Source organism: Bradysia coprophila, unplaced genomic scaffold (assembly GCF_014529535.1).
Source record: "Bradysia coprophila strain Holo2 unplaced genomic scaffold, BU_Bcop_v1 contig_350, whole genome shotgun sequence".
In the NCBI taxonomy this organism is placed as follows: domain Eukaryota; kingdom Metazoa; phylum Arthropoda; class Insecta; order Diptera; family Sciaridae; genus Bradysia; species Bradysia coprophila.
In genome coordinates, this window is record NW_023503608.1 from 2,549,286 (window position 1) to 2,576,934 (window position 27,649).

The 27,649-nt window shown below is 35.5% G+C and overlaps 3 protein-coding genes across 6 annotated transcripts; 2 read left to right on the forward strand and 1 right to left on the reverse strand.

Annotated features, from left to right (window-relative positions):
- Positions 1-494: 494 nt before the first annotated feature.
- LOC119080150 (ubiquitin carboxyl-terminal hydrolase 31) lies at positions 495-18,573 on the reverse strand. Its single transcript, XM_037188368.1, has 10 exons — positions 18,101-18,573; positions 8,047-8,226; positions 7,713-7,982; positions 7,431-7,643; positions 6,873-7,370; positions 6,641-6,808; positions 6,172-6,576; positions 5,749-6,105; positions 5,103-5,693; positions 495-3,595 (listed from the first exon to the last, which is right to left on the reverse strand). Exons 1-10 carry the CDS (start codon positions 18,467-18,469, stop codon positions 3,545-3,547), a joined length of 3,102 nt encoding a protein of 1,033 aa, XP_037044263.1. The 5' UTR covers positions 18,470-18,573; the 3' UTR covers positions 495-3,544.
- An 884-nt stretch (positions 18,574-19,457) lies between these two features.
- On the forward strand, positions 19,458-21,376 carry LOC119080151. Its single transcript, XM_037188369.1, has 4 exons — positions 19,458-20,155; positions 20,214-20,483; positions 20,828-20,983; positions 21,046-21,376. The coding sequence occupies exons 1-4, from the start codon at positions 19,785-19,787 to the stop codon at positions 21,344-21,346; spliced, it is 1,098 nt and encodes a 365-aa protein (XP_037044264.1). The 5' UTR covers positions 19,458-19,784; the 3' UTR covers positions 21,347-21,376.
- A 795-nt stretch (positions 21,377-22,171) lies between these two features.
- On the forward strand, positions 22,172-26,571 carry LOC119080153 (monocarboxylate transporter 12). Of its 4 annotated transcripts, none has more exons than XM_037188370.1 (8): positions 22,172-22,422; positions 24,462-24,689; positions 24,745-24,871; positions 25,040-25,183; positions 25,242-25,444; positions 25,510-25,824; positions 25,885-26,242; positions 26,308-26,571. In XM_037188370.1, exons 2-8 carry the CDS (start codon positions 24,606-24,608, stop codon positions 26,460-26,462), a joined length of 1,386 nt encoding a protein of 461 aa, XP_037044265.1. In that variant the 5' UTR covers positions 22,172-22,422; positions 24,462-24,605; the 3' UTR covers positions 26,463-26,571. The 4 variants fall into 4 exon arrangements, with proteins under 4 accessions (XP_037044265.1, XP_037044268.1, XP_037044267.1 ...); XM_037188373.1 differs by lacking the exon at positions 22,172-22,422 and adding an exon at positions 22,576-22,594; XM_037188372.1 differs by lacking the exon at positions 22,172-22,422 and adding an exon at positions 22,616-22,777.
- Positions 26,572-27,649: the final 1,078 nt, after the last annotated feature.

Below are 27,649 nucleotides of genomic sequence, written 5' to 3' on the forward strand. Positions count from 1 at the left end.
TTTTAGTGTCAAAGTTAGCACAGTTGATCTGTGGGGCACAATATAACGAAGTAAAATACTCTATGGTCCTCCGCATAAAAAAGTCGTCGATGATACGATGTTAATATAAATCGCTGACAATGTTAATACAGCTGGCATGGTAAGCTTACACATTATAATAAATTATTTCGTTTTGTTTCTAAATTTCCAATTTTGAAAAAATTGAGTCTGTCTTTTTAAAAGTGCGAAAAATGATGTAGCAATTCTAATGCTTTTATCGGTTTATTGCAAATAAAAAGAAATTATTTTGAAAATATATGTGCCCCTGTTAGAATGTGTGGTGTGTGTTGTGTATATAATGTCCACTACTGTATACCATTAAATAACTTTCTAAAAACGTTTTCAAAATTTCCGTTTCGCATTTTTTTTAGTTTTTTTTTTCTATTTTTTATAATTGAAAACTTTTATACTTAAAATTTAACTTTGCCAGTGTGGTGCTAACGTTCTTTTATCATTCTGCTTTTTCATTTTGTTTAAATTTGTAACTCTACGGTGACTCGTTAACATATTCTACGAACATTTTCTTTTTTGGTTAATTAATTATATTTCTCACTAGTTTAATTTTCATTTTATTCAATTTTGGTCAAAATTCCGTGTTAAAACGCAGTTCGGTTAAAATGTATAAATTTAATTGAAATTCGGCACAATCTGAGAATTGTAGAGTAAAATTGTTGGGCTTTTCATTCTAATGTATGAGTGTGGATGCATTTTATATTTATATGTAACAGTTCAAGTCGTCAAATGACACTACAAGATGAACGATAAATATTCATACCTCCCTGCCGAAAAAAAAAAGTTTTGAAATGTCGGTATACTTTTACCATTTTCACTGTGTTGTCGCCTCTTAAAGTTTTGCTAATGTTGTAAGGTAATGGCAATGTCAATCACCTACGAAGGTTGAGGACTTATATTACTCATGCTCTTAATACTTTACCATTTGCTACCATTACAATTTCTACTATTTTCAACTGAAAGAAAAGTAAAACATTTTAAAGACTGTCAGGTAAAATCGAGCGGGAAACTATGCGAGCAAAATACTGGGACAGTTGGTATTTGCTATTGGTGACGAAAATCTGCGCCAATAGAAGCGACAAGATTTGCTCACGTAGTTTTTCCTTCGGGCAAAAGTGATTTTTCCTCAGTAAACGAATTGGTAATTAACGGCAATTGATTTCATATCAGCACTAGTCTGATATCAACGAAAGCCATATTAAAAAAATGAAAATTGAATATACGTAGTCTCCCTGTCTCAAATCTACGTCTTTCGAACTTTTGAGACTTTCATTTCCACCCCGTATGGACCTGAACACAGAGAACCAAGTTCCTAAAAAAACTTTCTTCTTTTCTTGTTGTTTTCGAAAAACGTCGTGTTGAGAAAGACCAGCCAAGCATGAAAACAGATAAATTTTGTATATGCCAGGACCGATACTGGGACAATTTAGTTTGATTTCAACGAATGGGAAGTAGGAGCAAGGTTATTCAGTTTCAGTTCAGTTGAAAATAAAACGGGAATGTGATTTTCCACTAACTTTCACTACTATAATCGCTACTATAAACCAATAGTACGAGGTGCAGGAGAATCCTGCTCAGTTTCTCTACCATCTCAGCGGTCTATTATGGTACAGAAAACATTTTTTTAAAGCTTCGATTGTAGATATGAAAAGACATTACCATTCAGATAGGCTAGCATTTGACTTGAATCGATTTTGGAATTTAATTTCCTGCAGACAAATTTATTCACCAAAGTTGATTGGTTTCTATTAAAACTCTTGACGTCAATCGTTCCATTCATTTTTGTGAATCATGAATCGATTGATCTCTTAGGCCTCGTTGTAGGCATTGATTAACAGTTTCTGTTGTTGTTTCTTATTAAATTAAAATAATAAAAAGAAAATTTCTAAAATATTTCCATTTTAATTTGTAATTTCGATGGTAACAAGTGTATATGTGACTGTCTAAAGCTTAGATTTGAAATTCTAAAATAATTTTTTTTCTCACTTATACACAATACACGTGCGTGTTGTTTATCAATGTAATAATAATAATAAAATAAAAATTTAAATGCCTTGTTGAGAAGCACCGACTACCGTCTAAAAATATATTAAATTCTTATCGTCTACATTTTATATATTTACTCGTTTTTCTACAATAATAATTAAAATCATAAATTTTCTTTGTTGTATATCTCATTTCTCTGTTCTCAATTTTATCTTAAAAAAAAAACAAAAAATTTAATTTAGGAATTGAGTTGGATAGGAAGAGTGTGTCAATCATTGATTATTATTCATTAATTGATTACAAGTAAGACTAGGAGACTAAGAGTAAACATTTCAATACCTCTCTACTCGGCGGATCGAAGCCAATGCCATATATTGTTACGCTATCTTAGACTAGGAATGTTTGTTCTGGAACCTTTGTTTAGTATCGTAGAGACGTACCAAAATAAAGGTATTGTAATAGACAGTTAACACACAAGAAATTGTGCGTCGCTAACTGACCCTAGCCGCAACGACGTACGCGAAAATATTCGCCACAAATGTCAAATTTTTTGTTGATGGCAATCCTTAATTCCATTCATAAAATCAGATGAGCTGTCAACATCGCATTGATCCGATTTGTAGTGTAATGTTAAACACTGGAAAACGAGGCTTAATTGTCCATCTTACTGTGACGTTCGTAATTTCGCGTAACCTTCAACCTTGACTGACATGATATAAACTAGACCTGTTTTTGTAAGGTCCGCGTCCTATCTGTTAAAAACAATAGTCTAGGAACCCATATCTCTAGTCCTAGTTAGTGTAACGATACATGGCATAGGTTTCAATTTGGAGTACGATGATGTAAACGTTTTTGCGCTCTCAGTCTGAAGAGGAAATAAATTAATAGAGAAAGGAAAGTTCAACAAATCACCGATGTAAGGAATTTTAAAAGGTTTGCAAGACGAGCAAGGATAAAATAAATAAAAGTAAAGGAGGAAAAGGAACATTTTCTTTCTGACTTGCTGGTTACAAATGTTACATTTCAATATACACGCGCTTGTCAAGACAATCTTTAAAAAAAGAAAGAAAAATTAATTTCTAGTGAAGGCAATCGCCCATCAAAGACTGTTTTTACTTTATTTGTATTATACACACTAACCAACTGTGTACTGTCTATACTAATATTACAGTTTGCAATAATTTTTTCATTCATCCATCTTTAAAATATTTGTTTTTTGTATTTTCATTAATCATTTTTTCTCATTTAAATAAATTAAAAAAGAATTTCGGTTGTAAAACTTATTCAAACTGGCACTTGAAATTGCATTTTATTGCAAATGAACGATGCTTTCCATTAGAAATGGCCAGTGTTTTCTGGTTTGATTAAATTGGTTGTTTTTTTTTAACAGGAGGTATTTTTACATTCAAAGTTTAAATAGAAATTTATACAATAGTTTGATGTGGACATTCTCCATAATTCTACAACAGTAAACAATTTACAAATAGATAATGTTAAGACTTACATATTAATTTTTTGGTGACACCGTGATCAGTTTGTGTGGCGTAACAGGTGATATCTGGAATCAATTACAAAAAAAATGTTTTTTTTAGTAAATAAAGAGTCTGAATTCTTATCGATTAATTTTTCCAACCCCTTCTTTTAATTGACTGTTGAAAAAGACCCAGTTGGTGGGGCTGAACTGTCCTTTTAGATATACTTTTAACTCTTTTCATACCTAGGATCCGAATATGAAAAATATTATTCGTACCACGGACTAAAAGTCTTTGTTAGCGTATACGATTCCAGGCCTCGCCTTCAGACACGCTAAAGGAGACTTTTAGTCCCAGGTACGACATATAGTACTTCTACCTTTTTGTCATTATTTATGTGACTTAAAATGAGGAAAGCGGAGGGGAAAAAGCACTGGAAAGTCATAGCCCATGGCCGAAACAGGTCAAAAATGTATCCGGAAAGTGACAAACTAATCCGAAAAGTCAAGTGAAATCACGGAAAGTTAAAGAGACTCACATCACGAAAGTCATAGAAAGTCTCGTAAAGTACGTAAAGTCACGGAAACTAACGAGAGTCACGAAAAGTCACAAAACGTAACGAAACGTCACGGAAAGTAGCGGAAAGTGACGTCACGGAAAGTCACGAAGTCATGAAAATTGGTTGGTATCAAGTGTTAAGGCGAAGCCGAGATTGACAACACGTCGTATGCGCAACACATCCTTTTAGGCTCGAACTAGGATCAAGATTTCATGTATGTATAAATCTTTTTTTTTATACAAACGTTACCTTTACGCACTAGTGCGTAAATATAAAATTCATGAACGTACCCATTCGATCGCTCTGTTGTGCATAAAATAAATTTCTTAAATCACAAAACAACTAATGTCTATCAATTCGCTTGTAGGTTACTAATAATATAAATATCTCAGGTCTACGAAAACAAACAAAGGAATACTTTAACTTTACGAGCGTTCTGCGGTATTTCCCTAGCTTAGTAGTTTCCAAAAAAAAATCGCTTTTGAATCGTCTGAATCGTTAACCGTCGTATCGAAACGTTAAATGCTCACGATTTGATAGGACTCAACAGTCAACATAGGAGGACACTGCTTTGTATGGAAGGTAAAAGTGGCATACATCGTCTTGAAGTGTATCTTGGAAATTAGAAGTCAAAAGTTAAGGAAAAACGAAAAATGTCCTAACTCTTGGAGATACTGAGATACGAACAGGTGAAATTGTAATTAAGGGAAAAAAGTTGGAAATTTAGAGCGTCAGCGAGGGTCACAAGACATGAAATTCAATACAACCTTTTTCACAACAAAGGCTCTTAAGCTGACGTAAGACTATTTTCTCGTCTGCGTTGTGAAAAGTAAGTTCTACTAAGTAAGATTTTTAAACCTGTGACAGACGGCAAGCATATTTCAGAAATCTTTTACTTCATTTGTTTTGAACATGCCTTTATTAGTCAGAGCTTGTCGTTTATTATTGCTGTAGTTGTCGATAACAGATGACAGCCTAACGTCTCTTGATAAAAGCACTACGAAAACCGAAGAAAAAACAAAAATTTTACTCACCCACAATGATCTGTTGCCTAAATAGTCATCATCTATCAGACCATGATTTTGTTGATCAATGAACAACAGCGTGTCTTTACTGCATGAATTCGATCCCCGTATCATAGCTATTGTCTCTTCCTTCTGTCGCATTGTTGACGAATTTGACATGGAATGGCGCAATTCACGATGATCGCGCCGAAAATTGCTGACGAACATATCAGACAAACTGCCACGATTTACGGGAGGTGTGTGCTCATGTGGCCATAACGTTCGCTGATTTGGTACAGATGTGCTCAAGCCGTCATCCTTTTTGATTGGACTACTGCGAAGCTCTACACCACCGAGTTGGTGATGGATGTCCTCTTTGACATTTTCCAGTTTTGGTATTTCAACGATGGGCGTGGCCGTGGTATCATCAATGCCATCGAGCCCGTCAACGTCAATCACATCGTCATCGATCTTATCAATTTTAGTCACGGCCTCGGTTCCATTAACAACCGGTTTTGATTCGTTGATTTCGACATTCACTTCAAACTTAGTAACGGCGACTGGTGAAGGAGGATTTACTTGTGGTTCGACGGATGGCTTGTCGCATTTTGATGTACTCGGCTGAGGAATGTTTAGATTAACATCGCTTCGTCAGTGAAAATAACTGAAATCTTACCACAACATCAGCATCCACAATCACCTGTTCACATTCAACTTCAGCACTCCGCTTGTTGTTCGCATTTACTTTCTCAGTAGTTGGTAAGACCGATGTACTCGGTGCTTCTCCTAGAGTTGGAGCGACTGCTATCTTTGATACCCAATGATCGCCCGATGTGGAACTTGTACCCGAACATTCCATATTATCGACTTTACGTCGCTGGTAGAACAACATGTACGCCTCGTTGTTGACAATATCGGCCGGAATATTTTCTCCTGGCACTAGGCTAACTTTTTGGTCATCAAATTTGTACCACTGATGGTCGTACGGATTTTTGCAAGCCGCCGTATAATGACCGGTCTCCAAAGTATCTCCCTAAAGCATACAACGATCGATAATCAGAATCAGATCGGCTGATCGACGAAAATTTTTCGTTTTTACCTGATGATAGCATACCGCATACAAATCGTAGCGGTTATCTTTCGGCTGCATACAATTTTCACGTCTCTTCTGTTTTCGCCAAGGACTCCAATTCTCTTCACTATCGTTGATGTTCACATTCGGATCTCTCGCCAAGTGCGGAGTCATATCGAATCCATGTAGCGGAAATTTCACTGTTGTTGTAAGCTTCGCAGCCTGTGGTCCTTTGATGTATTGTTGACGAAAACGTTTGAAATGTATCACCAGAATGTCTGGCAGCGACCATAGACCCAATGTTTTGACAACTGGTAGATATTTTTGACAATGCGGACAACGCCATGCATCTTCTGCACTCAACGTTTCGGCTTTGGTGTAGTGTTCAAGGCATTGTTCCAATGTTAGACTTGAATTGCCGTTGCATCGTTCCTGAACGGGAGGAGAAGGCAACAATTTAATCGAAATGTTGCGAGAAATCAATCACCGATCTTACCTTCATCTGTGACACACTTTCATGTTCGACAAACGGATCTGTCAAATCACTAAAATATTTCTCAGGCTCCGACCATTCCAGTAATAGTTTAACATGAGGAGGTCCTCCGTCACTTGGCAGAATTGCTAATGCCAGATCAATCATTTCGGTAAACAGCGGATGTTCGACCTGCAGGGAGCAAACATGAAGGATTAGCGACGTCCCGACAAATGTCAACTACTCATTCTCTTACCGTTGGTTCGATGTACGTGTCAGGATCGGCTGATACATCCTGTAAGCGAATTTTGAACATTTTCGATGGTGGTGTACTGTAGGAAAATACGTCCGATTTCAGGACTGTTTGCATCTCTTTCAGCAATTTCTTTTGTAATTCATTGTAGGAAACATCACGGCTGACTTGCAGGCAAAATGGTGTACCAAAACGCTTGCAAGCGCCATCACTTTCATTTCGTTGAACATTTGCCACGATCAATGTCAAGTTTGTTGAATCATCGGCGGTACTCTGCGTTTCGATGCAATAAATGGAATCATCTTCGCTCAGCGATGAAATTGGGTGTGAATCACAGAACACACGACTAAATCCGGCTTCAGTTATTTCGGCCAAAACTATACGCTCGAGAGGTATGCCAGTATCGGCTTGTAGTTGTTCGCGTATTGCCACCATCGGTGAACCTGGTGGTACTCCGAGACCTAATTTCACTTGACGCGGATGCTGACTAGCGTACAGAACCTGAAATGGTAAAAATGTTGTGAAATAAAATGTTTCAGCAAGCTGGTCCAGGCGACTTACAGTAACAAAAACCGCTTGTTGCGCCAGTTGGGGTAACTGAACCGAAATACAGTGGAAAGGATCAAAAGTATTGCTTTGTTTGTGACACCTGGGACATGACAGTGACGATCGAAACTGAGCTTGAAACACCGCCTGTACGAATGAATTATTGCATCGAATGTGATTGGCAAGAGTTTCTGCGGCGATCACTTCATCCGGTCGACCATAGTTGTTCTATCGAATTGAAATGTGATTATCGTTTAGAGGCTACACGACATTAACTACATTGGTCATAGGAAATACCTTCATCGATCTGTATTTTCGCTTGGAAGCAGTGTTCAAGTCTTCATGCACTTTATCGAGCAACCAAAATAAAAACTCTTGAGCATCATGTTGAGTTGAACTGCGAAACTGCGATCCGTATCGATCAACAACCGCCTTAAAACTGGTACTGTAGTCGGATTCAATTTTACACGTCCACAATGCTTTTAGTACTAAGGCTAATTGTTCGGTTAATTCACCTTTTGTACCAAATTTTCGTGACGTCAACTTGTTCCTCCTTTTCAGATCGGCCTAAACGTCGTTAATATTCAGAAATAAATTTCAATTGAACTGATTTTCACTTCTTATAACCGACCTTATATTGATCCAAAACGAAATATTCGGCCAAAATGTCTGTGTGACTGAGACACTGTAACACTGCGTTCATAAAGCACGTATTTCCGTGGTTTTTCAAACCGGTTACGCCAGGAATTTGATCGGGTGGCCACACATATCCTCCCAGTGGTGGCACTCTGTCTGTAGTAGTTTGTTTGGCCTGAATAAGAATAGAAAAGAATTTTAGGCTACGTTTGTACATAAGCTGCTATGAGAGAAATGATAGTTGTTGGTAGGGTTAGGGTGTGAACTCCTACTGATTCTCCTGCCTCTTAAATTTGAGATAATCGATCGATATTTAATAGGCGAAAATAAACAACAAAAAAATGGAGGAATAAGAAAAGACTTCAGAGTTCATACAGTGCACGACTTTCAATTTTTTGCACTATTTCGATTCAGCTGTTTGACCAGTTGGTCTATGTAAACAAACAAAGTCATTTTTATCTACTCCTGATTATAAACTTAAACTGACTTGGACCAGCTGAACCGAAATCGCGCACAAAATTGAAATTCGTCCACTGTAAGAATAAATCTTGATATCGCAGGCACGCAAAGTTATTTGCCTTCAAAAGTAGACCACCAAACCACTTTTGTGTCCACATTTTGAAATCATACACATGCAATCGATTGACTTGACTCTCAGTTCATTTTGATATGTATGAGATCTCAAAATTTAGTCTACTGTATCACCCACAATCCAATTGTTTTGGTGGTCAACTGTTAACCGTTTTACAGTAAAATTATGTACGTACACGAAAGTATCCAATAAGCCCGTTTTGGTCCAAAGGAATGGATTTACCTTTCATAAATTCAGCTTTCTTAGTTAAATGTAAAGAAGGAAAGAAGCAATGGTACATTTCAATGATACCAACTTTCTTTGACAAGATGGACCAAATTTTCATTTGTTTTGAGAGAAAACTTTCCAATTGAAAACAACTATCATCATCATGTTCCCCTGTAATGTCGACCGATCTAATGTTTCTTTTATTCTGCGGTACGTCCTTCTGTGAAGGGGATACGACAAATTATGACAATTTAGGACCGGGAAACTCATTTGAGTATTCAGCATCGAACTTCGGCTCGGCTACCTAGTGAAATTTCTAAAATGGTAAACAAAGTAGCAAATCAACATGGGATCAACATATATTTTGAAAAGGTCGGCAGAGTTTATTTATGGAGGACCAAACCTATTGGACCCTATTTGAAAATTTTTAAATATAAAAGACCATTGGTGGTAGACTAAGAGATTAAGAAGTAACTCAAGAACTGGTAATGATCGTGTTTATTTGCAGAATTTGCCAAAAAAAAAATTCTAGTTTCAAAGACAGGGCAGCGCTCCATCCTATTAAGTAGTATAAGTCTATTTTCAATGAATCTAAAAACGAAATTTTCATTCTGAATGGAAATAAAAAAGAAATTGTGACATCCAGTGTTCATTAAATTGTACATTTTAATTGCACTATTGATGATATTTCCTTCCATTCATCCATAAAGCGACGGACGCATTTAATTACATTCCATACACGATAACTGCACACATATGATGCTATAACGTATATCCATACACATAAAATGCATGTAATATGTAATATGTACATACAAAAATCAGTACACAAACAAAGTGATTCATAACTTTATCATGAATGGAATTCTTTTATTATCTCCTCGAATATTGTATTGCGATCGCATAACCAAACTGAAATATTCAATTTGATTTTTTGTTGAAGCACTTGCATTTCGAACCACTTTTGAATGGCAGTCATTTCATGTTCGTTTTTTTTTTTCTTTCGGGTGATCTTATCTGGATCATAACAGTGTTTATTGCTTTGCTTTGTATTTTTATTATTATTTCGAGTATACGGTTTTATGAATAGGCCTGAAGACGATCGTCATAAATCTTTTTCGTATGTTTGAGATTAAGATAATATATTTTTCGGATATTGACTACAACTCACAGCAGTGATACGATATGATGAAAAAAACAAATAAACAGAAGGCTACCATGTCAAGATTAAATAACTGATTGATCTGTGGTGTGGAGTGGAGTCTCGGTTTTTCTTAATTTTTCTTTAGCGCCCAATTTTACAGACGCTTCGCTTTTGCAGTGATACCGTTACTACAGCAATACGTAAAACATTTACTCAAATCCATCAAAAGACGTCAGTTGCAATGGATTCTTTATCGATGTCCGAGATAATTGTTGGGTAATCGCATTTCATATAGATAAAAATAAAAATTTGTTCATTCCAACCATTTTAGCTTAGCTCAATGTTTGCGACAAAATGTAAATTCTTGTTTGATTAATTACGAATCAATCTGTTTTCACAGAGACAACTGGCGACGATTTCAATTCGCAAGAAAAACGAAACAAATCTCTATTGCATCCGAGATCGAAACGAACGAGAACAGATCGATTTACCTTTCACTTATGAGCAATGAGCACTACGTCTCACAACAATGTATGCGAATGTGATACAAATCTTTTGGAATGTTAACACACAGTTAGCGGGCTTAAAATTGTTCTTTCGAAGACACAAATCATGGAAAATTACATGTTTTTATCGACATTTGTACCGCCGTCTGCGGCACTGGAGCAATTTGTAACCGTATTTAAATGCAATCGTAAAACGAGTCTTAAAATCGAAAAGAATGAATGGATTTATTGTGGGAAACATTGTAATGAAACTAAATGAATTCATTCTTAAAATGTCACGTTTATATTTTCAGTCACACGTCCCGAAGCTTGGTCATAAAAATTGTTGACTATTGTGTGAAATTAGTACGGAGACATGGAATTTCTTTTGTTGGCATTTCCGTTTCTGAATGAATTAAGTCGTGAGGAAATAAAATAAATTTGCCTTCAGTGATAATCGCCTCATCGAACGCAAACAATTTGTTGTGCTTCAAGAAATTAAAACAAGTCGAGAACCAGTTGCAATAACTATTTGTAATGCTTTGACATAGAAAATATTGTTCGTTAGAAGATGTTTTGACCATGAACGGACGATTCTACATTAATTCTACAATGTAATAAAAAATAATTTTCTTCATTGTTAGCCCTTGTTTTCAGTCTGAAACCTTTCATAAACAAGGCATCAGAACAGTCGGAGCGTTTGCTGCGACTTAGCCCCGTACGACCCGTAATCCTATTTCGTCCGTAACCATAATACGTCCGTAGCCGTAATACGCCCGGAACCCTAATACGTCTACAACCCTCTAATGCGTCTGTTATCAAAATGCAAGTCAAGTTGGGCATGGTCAAATTTACTGAAAGTGTTCATTTTTTAAATTGCGCATAGCGCAATTACGAAAGCCCGTACGAAGTACCTCTCAAATAAAACCAACAATTTACGATATTATTTTAGAAACCCAAAATTTTTTGCCAACTTTCTATTGGGTATTCAATTACCTTCCACAAAAAACTAAATCTAGCAAAATCGGATGAGATTTACTCGATTTATGTGCAAAAAACGCTTAGGGCCGAGTAGCGGCCTTAGTCCAAGGGCCCAAATTTGAAACTTTTTTCGCCACGTTATTTTCTGTATTCAATTCCCTTCCATAAAAAACTAAATCTCGCAAAATCGGATTTAGATTTACTCGATTTATGTGCAAAAAACACTTAGGGCCGAGTAGCGGCCTTAGTCCAAGGGCCCAAATTTGAAACTTTTTTTTGCCATCATTCTATTCGGCATTCAATTATCTCTCAAATGGAACAAAATCTAGCAAAATCGGATGAGATTTACTCGATTTATGTGCAAAAAACACTTAGGGCCGAGTAGCGGCCTTAGTCCAAGGGCCCAAATTTGAAACTTTTTTCGCCACGTTATTTTCTGTATTCAATTCCCTTCCATAAAAAACTAAATCTCGCAAAATCGGATGAGATTTACTCGATTTATGTGTAAAAAACACTTAGGGCCGAGTAGCGGCCTTAGTCCAAGGGCCCAAAGTTGAAACTTTTTTCGCCACGTTATTTTCGGTATTCAATTATCTCTCAAATGAAACAAAATCTAGCAAAATCGGATGAGATTTACTCGATTTATGTGCGAAAAACACTTAGGGGCGAGTAGCGGCCTTAGTCCAAGGGCCCAAATTTGAAACTTTTTTTGCCATCATTCTATTCGGCATTCAATTATCTCTCAAATGGAACAAAATCTAGCAAAATCGGATGAGATTTACTCGATTTATGTGCAAAAAACACTTAGGGCCGAGTAGCGGCCTTAGTCCAAGGGCCCAAATTTGAAACTTTTTTCGCCACGTTATTTTCGGTATTCAATTATCTCTCAAATGAAACAAAATCTAGCAAAATCGGATGAGATTTACTCGATTTATGTGTAAAAAACACTTAGGGCCGAGTAGCGGCCTTAGTCCAAGGGCCCAAATTTGAAACTTTTTTCGACACGTTCTTTTCGGTATTCAATTACCTTCCATAAAAAACTAAATCTAGCAAAATCGGATGAGATTTACTCGATTTATGTGCAAAAAACACTTAGGGCCGAGTAACGACCTTTGAGCCTTCCCAACAAGCCCGCGTTGCATCTTACCCAAAAACAATGTTCAGCAACTTTGTTCTACTCGTCAATACCTTTCATTTGATATATCACAAGCAGCTATTGCGTGCGTATTTCGGTAGATATCGTCGAAAGACTGAAAAACACCTATAGGGCCCTAGCTCTGGAAGGGCCGACCCTACCATGCCCATTTTCGAACTTGACCTTACTTTTGTCGATACCAATCGGGGAAAAAAAGAATTTTGAAAAAAGGTTGTGATTTGCTCAAGCTAGAGGGGTCACAGACGGACGGACGGACGGACGGACGGACATTTTTTTTATTGCGGATTCGACATCTATGAACACAACCAAATGCTTTGCCCTTACTGTCTGCTTCCAATTCGACGTGTTACAAACGGCATATTAATCTTATAAGCCCCCAGTACTTCGTACGGGGCTAAAAACGAGCGTTCACCCATTGGAAAATGCAATCTATTACTTCTCTCTTTGATACCAAATCTTGTAATTATTTAGTTTACGTTATGGTTTATACGGGAACCATAGCTTCAGATGATCCTTTACTGTTGAGAACGTTTTTTTTGTCATGATTATCCGTCTACTACTAAAATTGGATTTAATACTGAGAATGAATCTTCATGTTAACTTTAAAATAAGAAAATATTTGTGAGCACATTCTTACTCCAGAGCATAAAAAAATTGTATTGGGAAGTGCTGTTAAATGGTTATCTATGCTACTAAGTGCTTTTTTAGGTTGTGGAGACCTGGTGTGCCTAAAAAAAAATTTGAAGCAGGAAAGATTTTCTTTACATCGATCCTCGATAAGCAAGAATTCAGAATCTTAGAGTTTTGTATGTGATCATTGAAGGTAATGAAAAAGCTGACCTTCTAGCTAGAATCGAAAGCAATGATTCTTAGATAGGACCCAGTCCAACAATCGGGCTACGTTACGACACACAAAGAAGTATTATCAAGAACCTCTTTAATAATCAATTCATTGTAATTTACCAATGTATTTTCAAAAAAATGAGCCAATAAACGCAACTAACTAATGTGAACTCTAAATTTTAGGCACAATATTTAGGATCGGTAGTGTTGATTGTGAGAATATGAACCATCAGTTGCTGCCGGGTAGCATCAACAGCGTTAGATTATTTCGTAATATCTTTGAGTAATGAGATCACACTTCATAAGTACAATTGGAAAGCAGTTGTTTTCGCGAAATGCACTACAACATCTAAAGTACCGTTTTGAAAGTGCGAAGCTAAAAATTTCAGAAAACCTTGTCTCGGCAAACTACAATAGAAGACAGCGTAGGAAGAATTTTAAAAATGAATCGACCCACCTTGAGCTTAAGAAACAAAAATTGAAGTTCATTGTTACTGATAAAAAGTATTACAGCTGCAACATGAACAAATTCATGGTCACTGCCCACGTATAAATACAATGACGACGAAAAATTACCGATGTGGATCTTTCTTTCTTAATCGAAAAACTAACAATTTTCGTCATTAAACGAACGAAAATAATAAACAGAGAAACTAACATAGAAGTTGGAACAAAGAATACATTTTTTTGGGTAAAATGTTCTAAAATTCACTGGGTTCAACGGTACGTAAATAAAAAAATAGCTAAAACCACCCTCACACCATTCACTTGACATTGTAATTATGTTGCTAACCCTCGACCCCTTTCTACTTTTATAAAAAAATATTTTTTTTTGTATTAAACTTAATCTACTATAAAGCCGCACCAGCAATTGTATCAAATTCTTTAACCGTGTAAGTTTGTATGTTGTGTTCATATGCTTTATCGATGAACTCACTCGAATATTTATACATAATTTATTGATGAAGTCACTTATGCTTATTATTGGAATTTGTGTGTACAATATTTTGAAGTATTCGGTTCACACAAGCGGCTGCCAGTAATAAAATTAAAAAATGTTTTTATTGCTTTGCTAAACAAATTCAATTAAAAATAAATTAATTTTAATTACTAAATTCAACAGTTTTCCGTGTAAGATTAGCAGAAAAATACAAACATCTAAAATTATACGACGCATCGACGGAACGGAAGAATTTCAAGCATATTAAGAAATCGGAATGTCGTATCAATTACTGCCATATTTACTTTCGATTGTTGCTTCTTCAACGAACTGTAAGAGCTTTCTAACTCTTTAAATCTTTTGAGCACGTCTTCTAACATCAATTTTTGATATACATCACATACAGATGCAAAGCAATTTACAACAGCAAATTAGTATCAATTAAGATGACTTGTAATTTGTTGCGTTAAGACCTCATCACCATTTTATTATTGCGAAAATAAATAAATTTGTAAACAAATGATATAAATGCGAAATTTTCTTTTTTATATTGTAAATATTCTACTACATCGCTTCTATACGTGGCGTGTTTGCCTTTATTATCAAATTTAAATAAAGCACACAAACGATTATATAACAAACAGTGTAGTACGTACGTACGTATACTATAGCTGTACCCAAATGTAATACATCACTTTGCAAAGTTCTCCGTCGCTTTTAGTGTGCCGTAGTAACGAACATGAAAGCTCATTAAATATTCACAAATTTACAAGAAAAATAGTAATAATGACGCGTTTTGTTGAACCTTTAATTGAGTTCATTCAGATATATCTATACGATGAGTTTTAATTAACCTAAAAGACTCTCCGCTTAAAATGTGTGTAGGAAAATTAAAAACACAACAACTTTACTCCCATTGTACGACAGAGCACGTACGTACCTTTTAAATTGTTTGCTAACCTTGAAAATGAGGTAAATGCCAGCATTGGCTGATCTATTTCGATTGTAACCCAAATCGAATCAAATTATTTTCTGTTTACATTTTGGTTAGCAAAACAAGTTCAACGTGAGTGAACAGTTCGTGAGATGCAATCGAAAATTATTTATTCAGATTTATAGAAAAGCGAGAAATGAGAAAAAGAAATGCCCTATCGAGAATATACATTTGTACTTTCACGCCCCGTTGGGTTTTATATTCTCACAAAAAGTCGCGACTTTCATACTCCTACTTCAATTTGTTGCGAATTATTTTCACAGCCACAACAAATCAAGGTATAGAGAACTTGTTTCAAGTCTTTTGATTTCGAATGATGAGTGGGTTGAGAAGTTTCACCGAGAGTTTTATATTGAATCGAAAACATTTCTTCCTTTATTCGATTAATAGGAGTGAGTGACTTTAAAACAGATCATCAACCTCTCATTCATCAAGTATCAGTAACAAGCTCATTTTCGATTCTTTTAATTTCAATTTTTTATTACCCAAACCTCGAGATGGCAAATACTGCATTTGAGTTTGCAGTGGTCATAATACACAAATAGTTGATTTTTTATGGTTATTGGCTGGCGGTAGCTCTCCTGTTAGTGTTGCTGGTGTTTGGTTTATTTAGTTGAAATCAATAGAGTTTTTGTGGTGAAACAAACAAAATATTTAGTTTTTATCCACATGAAGATGGATTATCTTTCGTCTGCTAAGCTCGATGTTATTCCCACAAATCTTAGCTTCTGTTATTGCAGTACTATTTCGCAAGGGATTACAGTTATGTGTTCGATAGCGTTGTTCTTGTTTTTTTTTTTAAATAAAACTAAGAAATGCCGCAAAGAATGTGAAATTCGAATTGAATAAAAAAAGTTTTTATTTTCTTGTATCTGTATGGGAAGATGAATATAGACATCGAGACATCAACAAATAGATAATATGGCAAAGTGGATATATACTGTCGATATGTATGGCAAATAAGCATAGAATGAGGATACAACAACATTTTCTCGTATTTCTTATTGGAAAGATAACACAATGAATTGAACTTTTCATATTCTCCACTTTTCCATTTCCATTGCATTTCTCTTTTGTATTGCCAATAAGCGAATTCGATGTTCAATAAACTTTTTTTTTTCCGGGGCGGAAATTGAAGTCAACCAAGTTAAAAGCATTTCGAATTAAAGGATGGATATGAGATCTCAATGTAATAAAACCAGAATTCAAAGGCATTTACTGACAACAAACGTAATGGGTTCAATTCTTGATAAAATTGAGATTTAACATCACACAACACCAGCTGCTGTATAGGTAAATGTATAGACAAAATATTGCTCTATATAACTGAATATATTACACAACAAAGTGCAAAGTGACGTAGTGTAACGTACAATCGTGTTATAAGAAAATAAGAAACTATAACACCGCCGCAACCCATTCACAGCCACATTATGACCTACTCATTACAGGTAATTTGGAACTGGGTAATGGTCCGAGACGTTTCGAAACCGGTTTCATTTAAACGAAAAAGGTTAATTCTTCGTTGAACTTGTTAAATAGTTGAAACGGTTTTACGGTATGTCTTTGAAGAATTTTCGTTTTGTTTTGTTTGACGGTAAAGGTTTCTGGTTTGGATTTAGAAAATTTTGTATGCACCGTTACCGTTACGCACAGATCAAACAATGAAAGAAATCGTTTTTGTTTTCAATTGAATTCTGTACGACTGACACGATTTTCGTGATAACCAAACACCTGTACACTGCTGATCTACAGATGGAATGACATTGGGTCATCTGATACGGAATTTGGTATTCTAATAGGATTCTTGATTGTTTTGTTATTAAACATTGTCTTTGAGTTTGAAAACATGACCCTAAGCCCCCGTTGAACACAAACCGTTCGACACAAATTCCTATTGACCTGCATTTATAAGGATTCAATCAATGTGACGGTCGTTCGTTTCCACGAATTTATCGATGAAAATGTCAATTCTATTTCCTAAATCGCATATTTTACTAATTGAAAACGTAAGAGAAAAACAACATTGCAACAACATAATTGTTAATTTCAATTGATTCATGCGAATGTAGTAAAAAAAAAGAGAATTTATATTCGAGTCGGCAAAAATGTTGTTCAAGGTTAATTCAATTCTGTGTTGTCAGTGTATATAGTATAGTTGTAGGTATATAGCAAACGAAAAATTAATGAACAATCACCAACTATTTATTAATTCGCATAATATGTAATTACGACAGAATGTAGGAAAAAAAATCGTTTGACATAACATAATCAAGCGAAAGGAAGAGAATTTATGGATATAACGTCTGATTGGTATGGCCCGAAATTCGCGAAGAGTGTCTATGGACATATTCGAACATATTTGGCATTAAATTCATTTTATTGTATCATTTGTGTTACACTAACTGTACGAACTACCTACATAAAATTATTCATAACGAAATCACGATAAAAACGCGAAATAAAATGTATGAATAATAGTTAAATTGAGTAAATTAAGGTCATTTAATTAAAAAGAATTTACATTTTCCATTGTAGTGTGATATCGAAAGTCAAATAATAGAACACTAACACCCAGAAGAAATTAGATATTTTTTTCTTAAGCGAGAGATATTTCGAATTTTAACTAATAAGAGACAAACATTCCAAAAATTTTTGGCGTTTTGTGTGGAGCTGTAACACTAATAAAAATATCTGAACCACTTACACCGATATTTATTGAAGTCATTTGTTGTGCAACTCGAGATAGAAATTTCTTCCAGGAACGGCGAAAGTTTTTCGTCTTCGTTTGTTCCGTACAACAATTGTTATCGCTCGGTATAGACACGGCCGGATCTGTAGTAGCATTTATTTGGGCATTTGTTTCATTTATCGCAGAACTATCCTTATTGTTTTTCCGTCGTGATACAGATAAGCGAAATGATAATGGAATTGAACGCGGCATTGAAAATGCTCGACGAATTTTGTTCCGTTCTTTGATCAAATTTTTCACATCACTCGCATCACTTTCATTTTTCGGTACACCATTGTCACATTGATTGTCCATTTTATTATTCGAATTTTCACTTTGCGACATTTTAAAAGCATTAATTTTGTACACAATTTAACACTTTTTCCAACTTAACACTGAGTCAACCATACAAAACGCTTTAATTCGATTCGCCACACTGATGTGTTGCCAGACGGAAAATTTATTTGACACATCGCAATTTGGTGAATGAGTTTGATGGTAAATTAGCTGAGACTTGAACTCGCTCATTTTGAATTGAGAAGGCGGGTTACTCTATTAGGTTTTTAAACAAAGAGATCTCTTATGGCATCACCAGAAGACAGGTGCATCTTTTTAGGTTTTTACTTCCACAGGTTGAGACGGTAGAGACAATCAAGCCGCTATCCACTATACCAAAATATCATTTTACCTTTCAGCTAGTCATATGCTATCGATTACGACCGCAGAAATGATAGACGAACCCTGACTCTTGTTCTTTTCTACTTTTACAGTATAGCAAAACCGAGAAATAATTAAAGAAGAAAAAGATTTTACAATGAACAGTAGAGGATGACCGTAGCACTGTTTCTAGCATGAACATTAGAAAATATTCGGAGGCTGATGAATCATAGTAGGCTAATTGCTTCATTCAAAGATAAGTGAATTGTCTTTGTAGTACGAGTTAAAATATGCTGTTCCAACGCACTGCATGAGTGATCGGAGTGACAGTGCCAAAATTTGTATGATAAACTGTTCAGTTTCAGTATTCTATTTCGAGTATCACTACTGCGTAAAGTGCGTTGACAATACAAATTGTCACTTGAGCCTCAAAATGTAACGCTTGCTACTTCTGTGTTCATGATAAAAGCCTCAAACTTTCAGATCTTAAATATTTAGGAGCTGAAATCAGTAAAATCAGACACTGTTACCGATTCAGTAAAAGATTTTTTTTTATTTTCCTGCAGGAACGGGCCAAAAGTTATTGCCAGCAAAATTTAGATAAAATTTTAAAATGCGTAATTCTCTCACAATACATCACAATCAGCACTCATCAGCGACCTAAACAGTATTTTAAATTTTAAGGAACATAAATTGCAAATGTTTTTACTTTTTAATTGGGGTACTAGCTCATTACAATAAACGAAAACTGGAGCAAAATTAACTCAGCAGTAGCACCACATTCAATAAACAATATTTATGTTGAGTAACATCCTCGAAAGAACTTTTTTTTCATTGAATTTGTCACTAACACCGGATGGGACTGTATAACGAAATAGATCAAAACAAAAATAATTCGCAAAGAATATATAAAATCGGATGTGATTCCTCATCGGTTATTAGTTTAGTAAAATCCATTCAAAGTGGTTTGATCAACCAGTGCAAGTAGTGTAACGAATTGACAATGATCGGGAAAAGAGTTTCGGTTTTTGTGTTCTTTTGGTTCTTCGGTGTACAAGTGAATTACGTCCTAACCAATATAGTACCACCGTCTCAAATAGAGCCAATGCCAGATGTGTACTCCCATATAACATATCCTGCTGCGAATAATGTTGTTAACTACAATGCCAGTCCTAATCCTCAGTACACATCGCCAAATTTTAACCATTTCAACGAGCAAATAGGCCAACCTTCACCACAGGTGCTCGGAAATTATCAGAAAAGGGAATATCAGGATTATCAACAAAAACCACTTCAACAGAAAAGATCATCGGATGAAATGGTGATGGGAGCTAACCCCACAACTGCATCTTATGACTACAGTAGCGATCTCAAGTAAGATTCTCAATAAAAATATAATTTTTCCACTCACTCATTCAATGTTTCATCACAGAAGTACCATCGTATCAGTGAATGACAATTTAGGATTGATGGCTGACACTCAACGTCTGTTGCTCAATTCATTCAAAGTACAACAACAACAATATAACAGCATTGAGCAGAAGCTTAACGACGTTCCTTTTCAACGCAATTCAGCTTACAGTGGGCAACAAAATTATGGACCAACAGCAACACAACAGCCACAATACCAATACCAATTGATTTCACCTCCATCACCACCGCCACTTCCGCCATTACCTTATGGACAGTCGCCACAAAAAGAGTGAGTAGAAAATATTTGAATTGGCAGAGATGCTTTTTGTGCTGGACTAGAAAGAATTCTGCTGTTTCCACATTCACTCTTCTTTTTAGGACGTTGACTCTAAATTCTTCTGAAGTTATATTATTATCGATTGAAACCATTTATCACAAAGCGGTGTATTTTGACCAGGTCAATGGATACTGTTTCACAGAAGAATTTATTAGGGTCAGCCACTCATTCAATATCTTAGTGGAGGAGATGGAATCTGAATTCCACATGGAATTTTCTTAAGAATATAGAAATTTTAGCTAGATCATCATAACCATTTGACAAAAAAAAAATCCAAATTTCTAAATTGTAAACAGGCACCCAGTTCATCACCACAAAAAGGCGGAATCATCTAAAAAACTATTGGCGAAGCTATTTAAAAAACATAAAAAAGGAAACCGCAGAGGACTGGCATTGCTCCAACGACGCTCGGAATCGGAACGATTGGAACGACATGCTGCAATGACTTTAACGTAAATAAGAAAACACAAAATTGATTCGAATATTTTCACTCAATTTTCATTCTTCATTGCAGCTATATCAGAAATGGTATCGTAAACGCATTGTGGACAGCAGCTGTTGTAGCTTGTGTTAAACTGGCACCGATTTTGCTGTTCGGATTTAAATTAATGTTCAAATCGGTACTTCCATTGACTGGGCTCGCATTGTTCGGAACGAATCGCGGACTATTTCCAAAGGCTTTGAAGAAAGACGATGATGACGACGAGGATGTACGATTTGATGATGATGAGGAAGATGACGAGGATGACGATGAAGAAGAGGAAGACCGGGATGTTACTGAAGAGAAGGAGGAAAGTGGTCATCATTATCGATAGATGTTACGGCATGCGGCATCAATAAAATTGTTCAGCAAAATTTAATTTTCTTCTTTTCGTTCATAAGTATTTTAAACAGATTGATTTAAAATCTGTTACTTCCTCTGTTTCAACATTTATTTGGCTATATAATATCCCACTAGCCAAACACCATCGTTTATTTTTGCGTGCTCACGATTCTGTCAATAGCAGATGATATCTTTTCATATGTTTCATCTCATCAGTGACTGATTGAGCTTAAAAGGGTAGGTAGGTAGGTTTCTCAAACTGATTTAAGTTGGGAACATAAAGGTGTTAAAACTGAAACCAAAAATTAGGAGAAAATTCAGGAGAATGGGAAAGCTTAGTGGCAGAAAATAAATTCGTATTGCTTCAGCTTCAACATTCGTCTCTTTGTACGAGATTGCGATCTCCCGTCCTTTATATTACTTTGGACTTAAAAAAGAAAATAGAAATGTTTTCATACGTCCACATTTGTCGCTTGATTTAATGTATTTATGTAAAACAATCAGCCTTCGAAGGACGATTTTCTGTTTAGCCGGCAAACTTATAGCCGAAAAACAGGTACTTTTATGGAATGTTGCTCTAAATTGGTAATCGAAATTAATCGGTAGCACATAAACCGCTCAATAAATAATTTATTACTCAGATGCTATTATATCCATTTCAAACTAGGACAACAAGATCTGCGTAGAGTTTGTTCCACTTTATAATTTTATATTAAATGGATATACAAGACACGTGACATCAATAAATTGATTAAACTCCCTACCCCATAGTTTACACCACATGCGCCGTTTCCAACGTAATTTTCGATTCAAAAGTATAGTAACAGTGAAGATGTATATTGCACGAACGAAAGCATCAGCTGTTTTATTTCTGTAAAAAAATTGCATCAGAATTGCAATCGACAAAATTTTGTGTGTGATAATTTTGTAATTTGTAAGAATGGCGGAATTGAATCATGTATTGCTGTAGTGTAACTAAAATATTTATCGCGCGTAGACTTGGCACGATTATCAGTTGGCTATTGATTTGAACTATCTTTGTATTGAATTTTCAACCACAAAAAAAATGTAAGTTAAATGTAGAAACTCCTATACCTATGACTTGAAGAAAAGACTAGAGTATAGTCGAATATGATGGTTCGAAATCGATTCAGTTTTTGTATATATGGTGGGTAAGATGTTTTAGTTGTGTACGGCGAGAACAAAAAAAAATGTTATTGTTGATTCGTCGAGCCAAAAGGTAAAAAACAAATTGTTTTACATTCAGTCGTGAGAAAACAATTCGCATGTTACAACCATGCTAGACGAGGAATGACCAACAAGAGTATACATTATTTTGCATGTAGCAGTCAGCAGTCACGTTGTCTTCGAACTAATCTGGTGCTGGCACACTGTCTAAAGTGATTTTGTAAATAATTTGAATGTAAATAAGATTATGTAATTCAGATGAGTGTACGCCTCCCTCAGAATATGTTAATTAGTAATTGTTATAGTTTTAACTAATAAAGTGAAGCAATCAATTTAATGGCTCTCAAGTGAATTGATTTTAAACTAAAGTCACTGATTAGCGTGCAGAGTGGATCTCTTCGTAATTAGTAAATATGTGAGTCGATACTAAATGATTGTGCATTATTCCATTGAGCACAGAGTATCGTTATTTTTCATTCAACTATTGGGAACATTGGATCGTAAATCATCTCTTATCTTAAGAGGTTCAATTAAACAAAAATTGTGTTGCTTCACATGTCTAAAAATTGAGTAATGTGACCGTAAAGTATAACACAATTTAAAAGTTACAAGTTACGAGACGTGGACGGACAGAAATTTTTTTTAGTGAAAGTGTATCCATTATTTTCGTATTTTTGCGTGTCTAATTGAAAGTATTGCTAGTTATAATTGCATACACATATACATCATACATCAGTTGTTCAGCGTTCAACTTGATATAACATTGTTCATACTTATAAACATATACATCAGACACTGAGACACTGATAGTTATTAATTCAATCGCATTAAATCGACTGCATAACGACTGATGAACTTGAAATCTTGTTGCGTGCCGACTAGACTATACATCGTGGAATGTGTAGCTTCCACATGTTCAGATAACATTATGTATATTAATTGTAGTTTTCCAGTTGCGAAAAATTATGCAACTTGTCGAACATCGTGGGTGAATGTCCTAAAGCGGTACCAATTGCTAGCTATATTTTTGTTTCATAAAACAACTCGTTTTCTATGCTGAACGAGATAAGGTGTCTTTACCGGTAGTATAATTGAATTAAAAATTAACTATCAGAGCCCAGTCGTCAGTCGAGGTCACTTACTTCGATGGTATGGGTCAATAACGTGGTGATTTTCTTTGACTAATGAAATCAATTATTAAATACGGTTCTCTCTCAATTCGGAAAACTCTGGAAACGTCAATTGGTCTGTAATCAAGCCAATTAAATTGCTGGAACGAGTAATTGTTATTTTGATTATGATCAATTTAATTGCCCGCTGTTTTATAAAGGCATTCATGCGGTTTGTCTACTCACTATCGATGTATATTCGTACAACGTATAATCATTTGTCAAGAAGTACTTGAACCCTTCACTTCGATACACACTTGAGTGAACATATCGTAGGCGATAGGAAAATTGATTTTGTTTTGTGTTAAAAAAGTGAGGAAAACTCTCAGTCGTAAACATTATAGTTTGGTATCTATGTCAATTATGCAAAGTTCAATACCTATAAAACTCCCCAACGTGAACAGGGTGTAGGAAATAAAAACGTTCCTACCATTTTACTTTTTCAGCAGTGAAGCAAGTCACGTCTTCACCGTGAATTATTTGCGTAACTCAGTAAAGGACAAAATTTTCACTGTTTCCAATAAAAAATGACCAAAATCGCATAAGTTCTTTGACTGCAGTCGCGGATATATCTAGGTAATGACTGAAAATGTCAGAAGACCGGTTTTGATTTAATTTCACCAGCTCTAAAAATTCAGTCTGGCTACTGCCCTGACAGCAGTAAAGGGTGTTTTAACACTATATGATTTTTACATTCTTTAATTCTGAAGACAGTGACAGGGTAACAATCTGATCATTTTTTATTTTCAGAGACCGAACTTACCGTTCAACCATGATATTATGTTACGAATTACTCAAGTTCAGTTACACCTCGGCCATATCATCAAATTACAGTCGAGGAAATTAGAAAAATAGGAATAAAATTTTGAACAGAAACGAGGGATTGATTCGACGATGAGTTCGTCACCTTCAAAAAGTTTTGCACCTCCCGACGGCGGTTGGGGTTGGATGGTAGTATTTGGAGTTGCTCTGACAAATGTAAGTGGACAATGTTTTGCTTGTTGAATTACCTTCAATCTTTGTTACGTGCCAGATCTTCAATCAATCGTTAATATCAATTTTTGGATTATTATTTGGGGAGCATCTGCAAAGTCTTGGCCAAACAACAGTTGGCGCAGCACTAGTTATGAATCTAAATAGCGTTGCACTAAATTTTTCTGGTAAGCACCTTTCTTCGTAAGATAAGCGACAAAGAAAAGTTTTATTGAAAATCATAATTTTAATGAAATCAATTGATCGTTAAGGTTATGGTGCTGCAACATATGTTCAGCTTACCTTTTTTTCGTAGACCTACTGCATTATGTGTTAAATTTAAATAATGTTTTTAGGACTAATCATTGGCCCATTACTCAAACGATATTCTCCGCGAACAGTGTGTGCTGTTGGAAGTTTGTTCACTAGTTCTGGATTAATCTTATCATCATTCACAACAGAACTATGGCAAGTTTGCATTACATATGGCATACTTGTAGGTACAATTGTATTCTGACTCTGTGATCGAGACCAAGTTTCACAGTTAATTCCGTCTAGGCATTGGATTGGGGCTAATAAATCCTAGCACATTCATCGCAGTAAATTCATATTTTACGTCACGAAGAGGTCAAGCGATTGGGCTTGCAATGGCTGGAACTGGAGTCGGACAAATGATAATGCCACATGTTGTTAGAGCATTGCTTGATAACTATAGCTTTAAGGGAACTATTTTAATAATGGGTGGACTTGCTCTTAACGGGGTACGTTGTAAGAATCGTGGAAAATCTTTGATTGAATCTAACTCGCAGATTTGAACTTATTACAGATAGTTGGTGCATCATTCTTCCAACCAGTGAATCAACATTTGCGTTTGGAAAAGGATAAATCGGGTGAAGATAAACTGCTGCTGAAGAATGTACACAGTGATGGAAGTCAATGTTCTGATGACGAGGACATTGTGTATACGGTGAAACCAACAGTCATAGAATTGATAAAACCGAAAACTTTAGCTGGACGAATTAGTGACGCAATGGACCTTAAGCTATTAAAGGATTTAACTTTCATCAATATTTCCATCGGAATTGCATTAACGTACACAGCCACCGTAAACTTTTCCATGATTTTTCCCTACTTCCTTCAAGTAATTTCCTTTGTTACTTGGCACCGCTGTTGAATAGAGCTAACAAATAACTATTTGCAGGAGACAGCTGGTCTGTCCAACAACGATGTGGCTTTGTGCATGTCAGTTTTAGCCGGAACAGATCTAGCATCTAGACTAACGCTACCGACGCTAACGGATAAATTTAAAATATCGTGCAGAACATTGTTTTTGTCCGGAGGATTTCTGTTGCTTATTATCCGGACAATCTTAGCCGAAACGTTACATAGAACGAACCTCATTTGTATGTCAGCTTTATACGGATACTTTCGTGCGGCCATTGTAGTAAATCAAAATCTTACAATATCTGAATATGTTGCACAAGAGCGGCTGGCTGGAGCGTTAGGTTTGAATATGATAACGAAGGGAATTTTTGTCATTACGATCGGTCAGATTCTTGGTTCGTTGAATTTTTTTTTCTATTTGTTTGCACAGAAAGCTTATTATTCCACCTTTAACCCACAGGTTGGATTCGTGACTATTACCAAAGTTATCCAGTGTGCTTGTATGCTCAAAATGTTTTAGCTGGAATTGTGATAATTACATGGTCTACTGAGCTAATGTTCAAGCGATATAACACATCGCTACCAATAGTAACTCAGCGACCGGTTAATATTTAGTTAAAATTTTGAATTGATATCTTTGCTCAAAGCAAACTATTTGAAGGTGATACTTAGTTGGATTTGTTTATTTATTTAAAAAAAAAATTGATTCATTGTTGTCATATCAGCCTGCAGTTTATATTCCAGTCCCGAAACTACTACTGAACGAGTAAAAAAAATCAAACCTAGCAAGTTACAAGGAGCTCGCACCAAAAATACTATTAGCAAAGACTGACCTGTCGACTTATCCAATTCTGCATTTGTTGGAAGTAACTTGCTGCATAGCAAATTTTCTAAGTCATGGACTAGTCGACGTTTTTATCTTTGAAAAAATGCTTAGTCCGGGTCGAATTTCCTTAATTTATAAATATTATGAAAGAAAACGTTCAAATAGCCTGTCCTTCGCTAATACATGGACCCTAACTAACGCACTTAAAATCGATATTTTTTCTTGTTGACAAGGAGATACAGCCGATGACTTTGAAATAAGTGACTCATTTCGTTTCAGCTGGTTCACTCTTTCAAATAAAACTGTTGTTACGTGGTTATACGGTTTTATCAGTATACCATAGCGTGCGTGTAACTATTTCACCCGTATAAACAAGTACAAGAACTTTTGTTTGCATTAGTGGACCAGTCGAACAACAGTTGACACGAAATGCCTAACTTTTTCAAAGTCGCCGACTGTAAACAAATTCCTTAAAATCGTCGGAGATTTGTGGAAGATAAAACCGATGGGATGGGATGGGCTAAGTTTTGTATTTGTATTTAGCATCTGAAGAAATCTATTCTTGTCACTTGCCATGCTAGCATCCCTATAATGGGAAAACTAGTAATAATTTCGATTTTCGCGATTTTCACTATAAAGTAGAACAACAGTTTTTCGAAGCAACGATAACTAAACGTTTTTGAAATTTATATTTGCCATGGTCGTTAGTATCAATCTTTATGTTAAATTTTTGCGAAAATAATTGATGTAAAGAACAAATATCACCTGACTCAAATACAGTCAATCGCCAGAACAACTTTTATTTTCTGGTATTGACGTATGAGTTGAGCTGTTAAATGAATTTATTTGTTGAATTGAAAGGTGCGATCGATAGGAAATTTTCCAGATTGATTTACTGATCTTTTGTTCATTCGGTTAACTCGTGAGTCATTGGTGTTTCGGTAAAAGTTAATTTGTTCGATGATTACATTTGATC

Bases quoted from the DNA above. Each gene is read 5' to 3' on its own strand.
- LOC119080150 (XM_037188368.1), bottom strand. From the start codon at position 18,469: ATGTCGCAAAGTGAAAATTCGAATAATAAAATGGACAATCAATGTGAC. The intron at 7,371-7,430 runs GTAAGTCGCCTG...TTACCATTTCAG, and splicing joins AACAAGCGGTTTTTGTTACT to GTTCTGTACGCTAGTCAGCA. The intron at 3,596-5,102 runs GTGAGTAAAATT...AATTGATTCCAG, and splicing joins TAGGCAACAGATCATTGTGG to ATATCACCTGTTACGCCACA.
- LOC119080151 (XM_037188369.1), top strand. From the start codon at position 19,785: ATGATCGGGAAAAGAGTTTCGGTTTTTGTGTTCTTTTGGTTCTTCGGT. The intron at 20,156-20,213 runs GTAAGATTCTCA...GTTTCATCACAG, and splicing joins GACTACAGTAGCGATCTCAA to AAGTACCATCGTATCAGTGA. The intron at 20,484-20,827 runs GTGAGTAGAAAA...AATTGTAAACAG, and splicing joins GGACAGTCGCCACAAAAAGA to GCACCCAGTTCATCACCACA.
- LOC119080153 (XM_037188370.1), top strand. From the start codon at position 24,606: ATGAGTTCGTCACCTTCAAAAAGTTTTGCACCTCCCGACGGCGGTTGG. The intron at 24,690-24,744 runs GTAAGTGGACAA...GTTACGTGCCAG, and splicing joins TTGGAGTTGCTCTGACAAAT to ATCTTCAATCAATCGTTAAT. The intron at 25,445-25,509 runs GTACGTTGTAAG...AACTTATTACAG, and splicing joins GTGGACTTGCTCTTAACGGG to ATAGTTGGTGCATCATTCTT.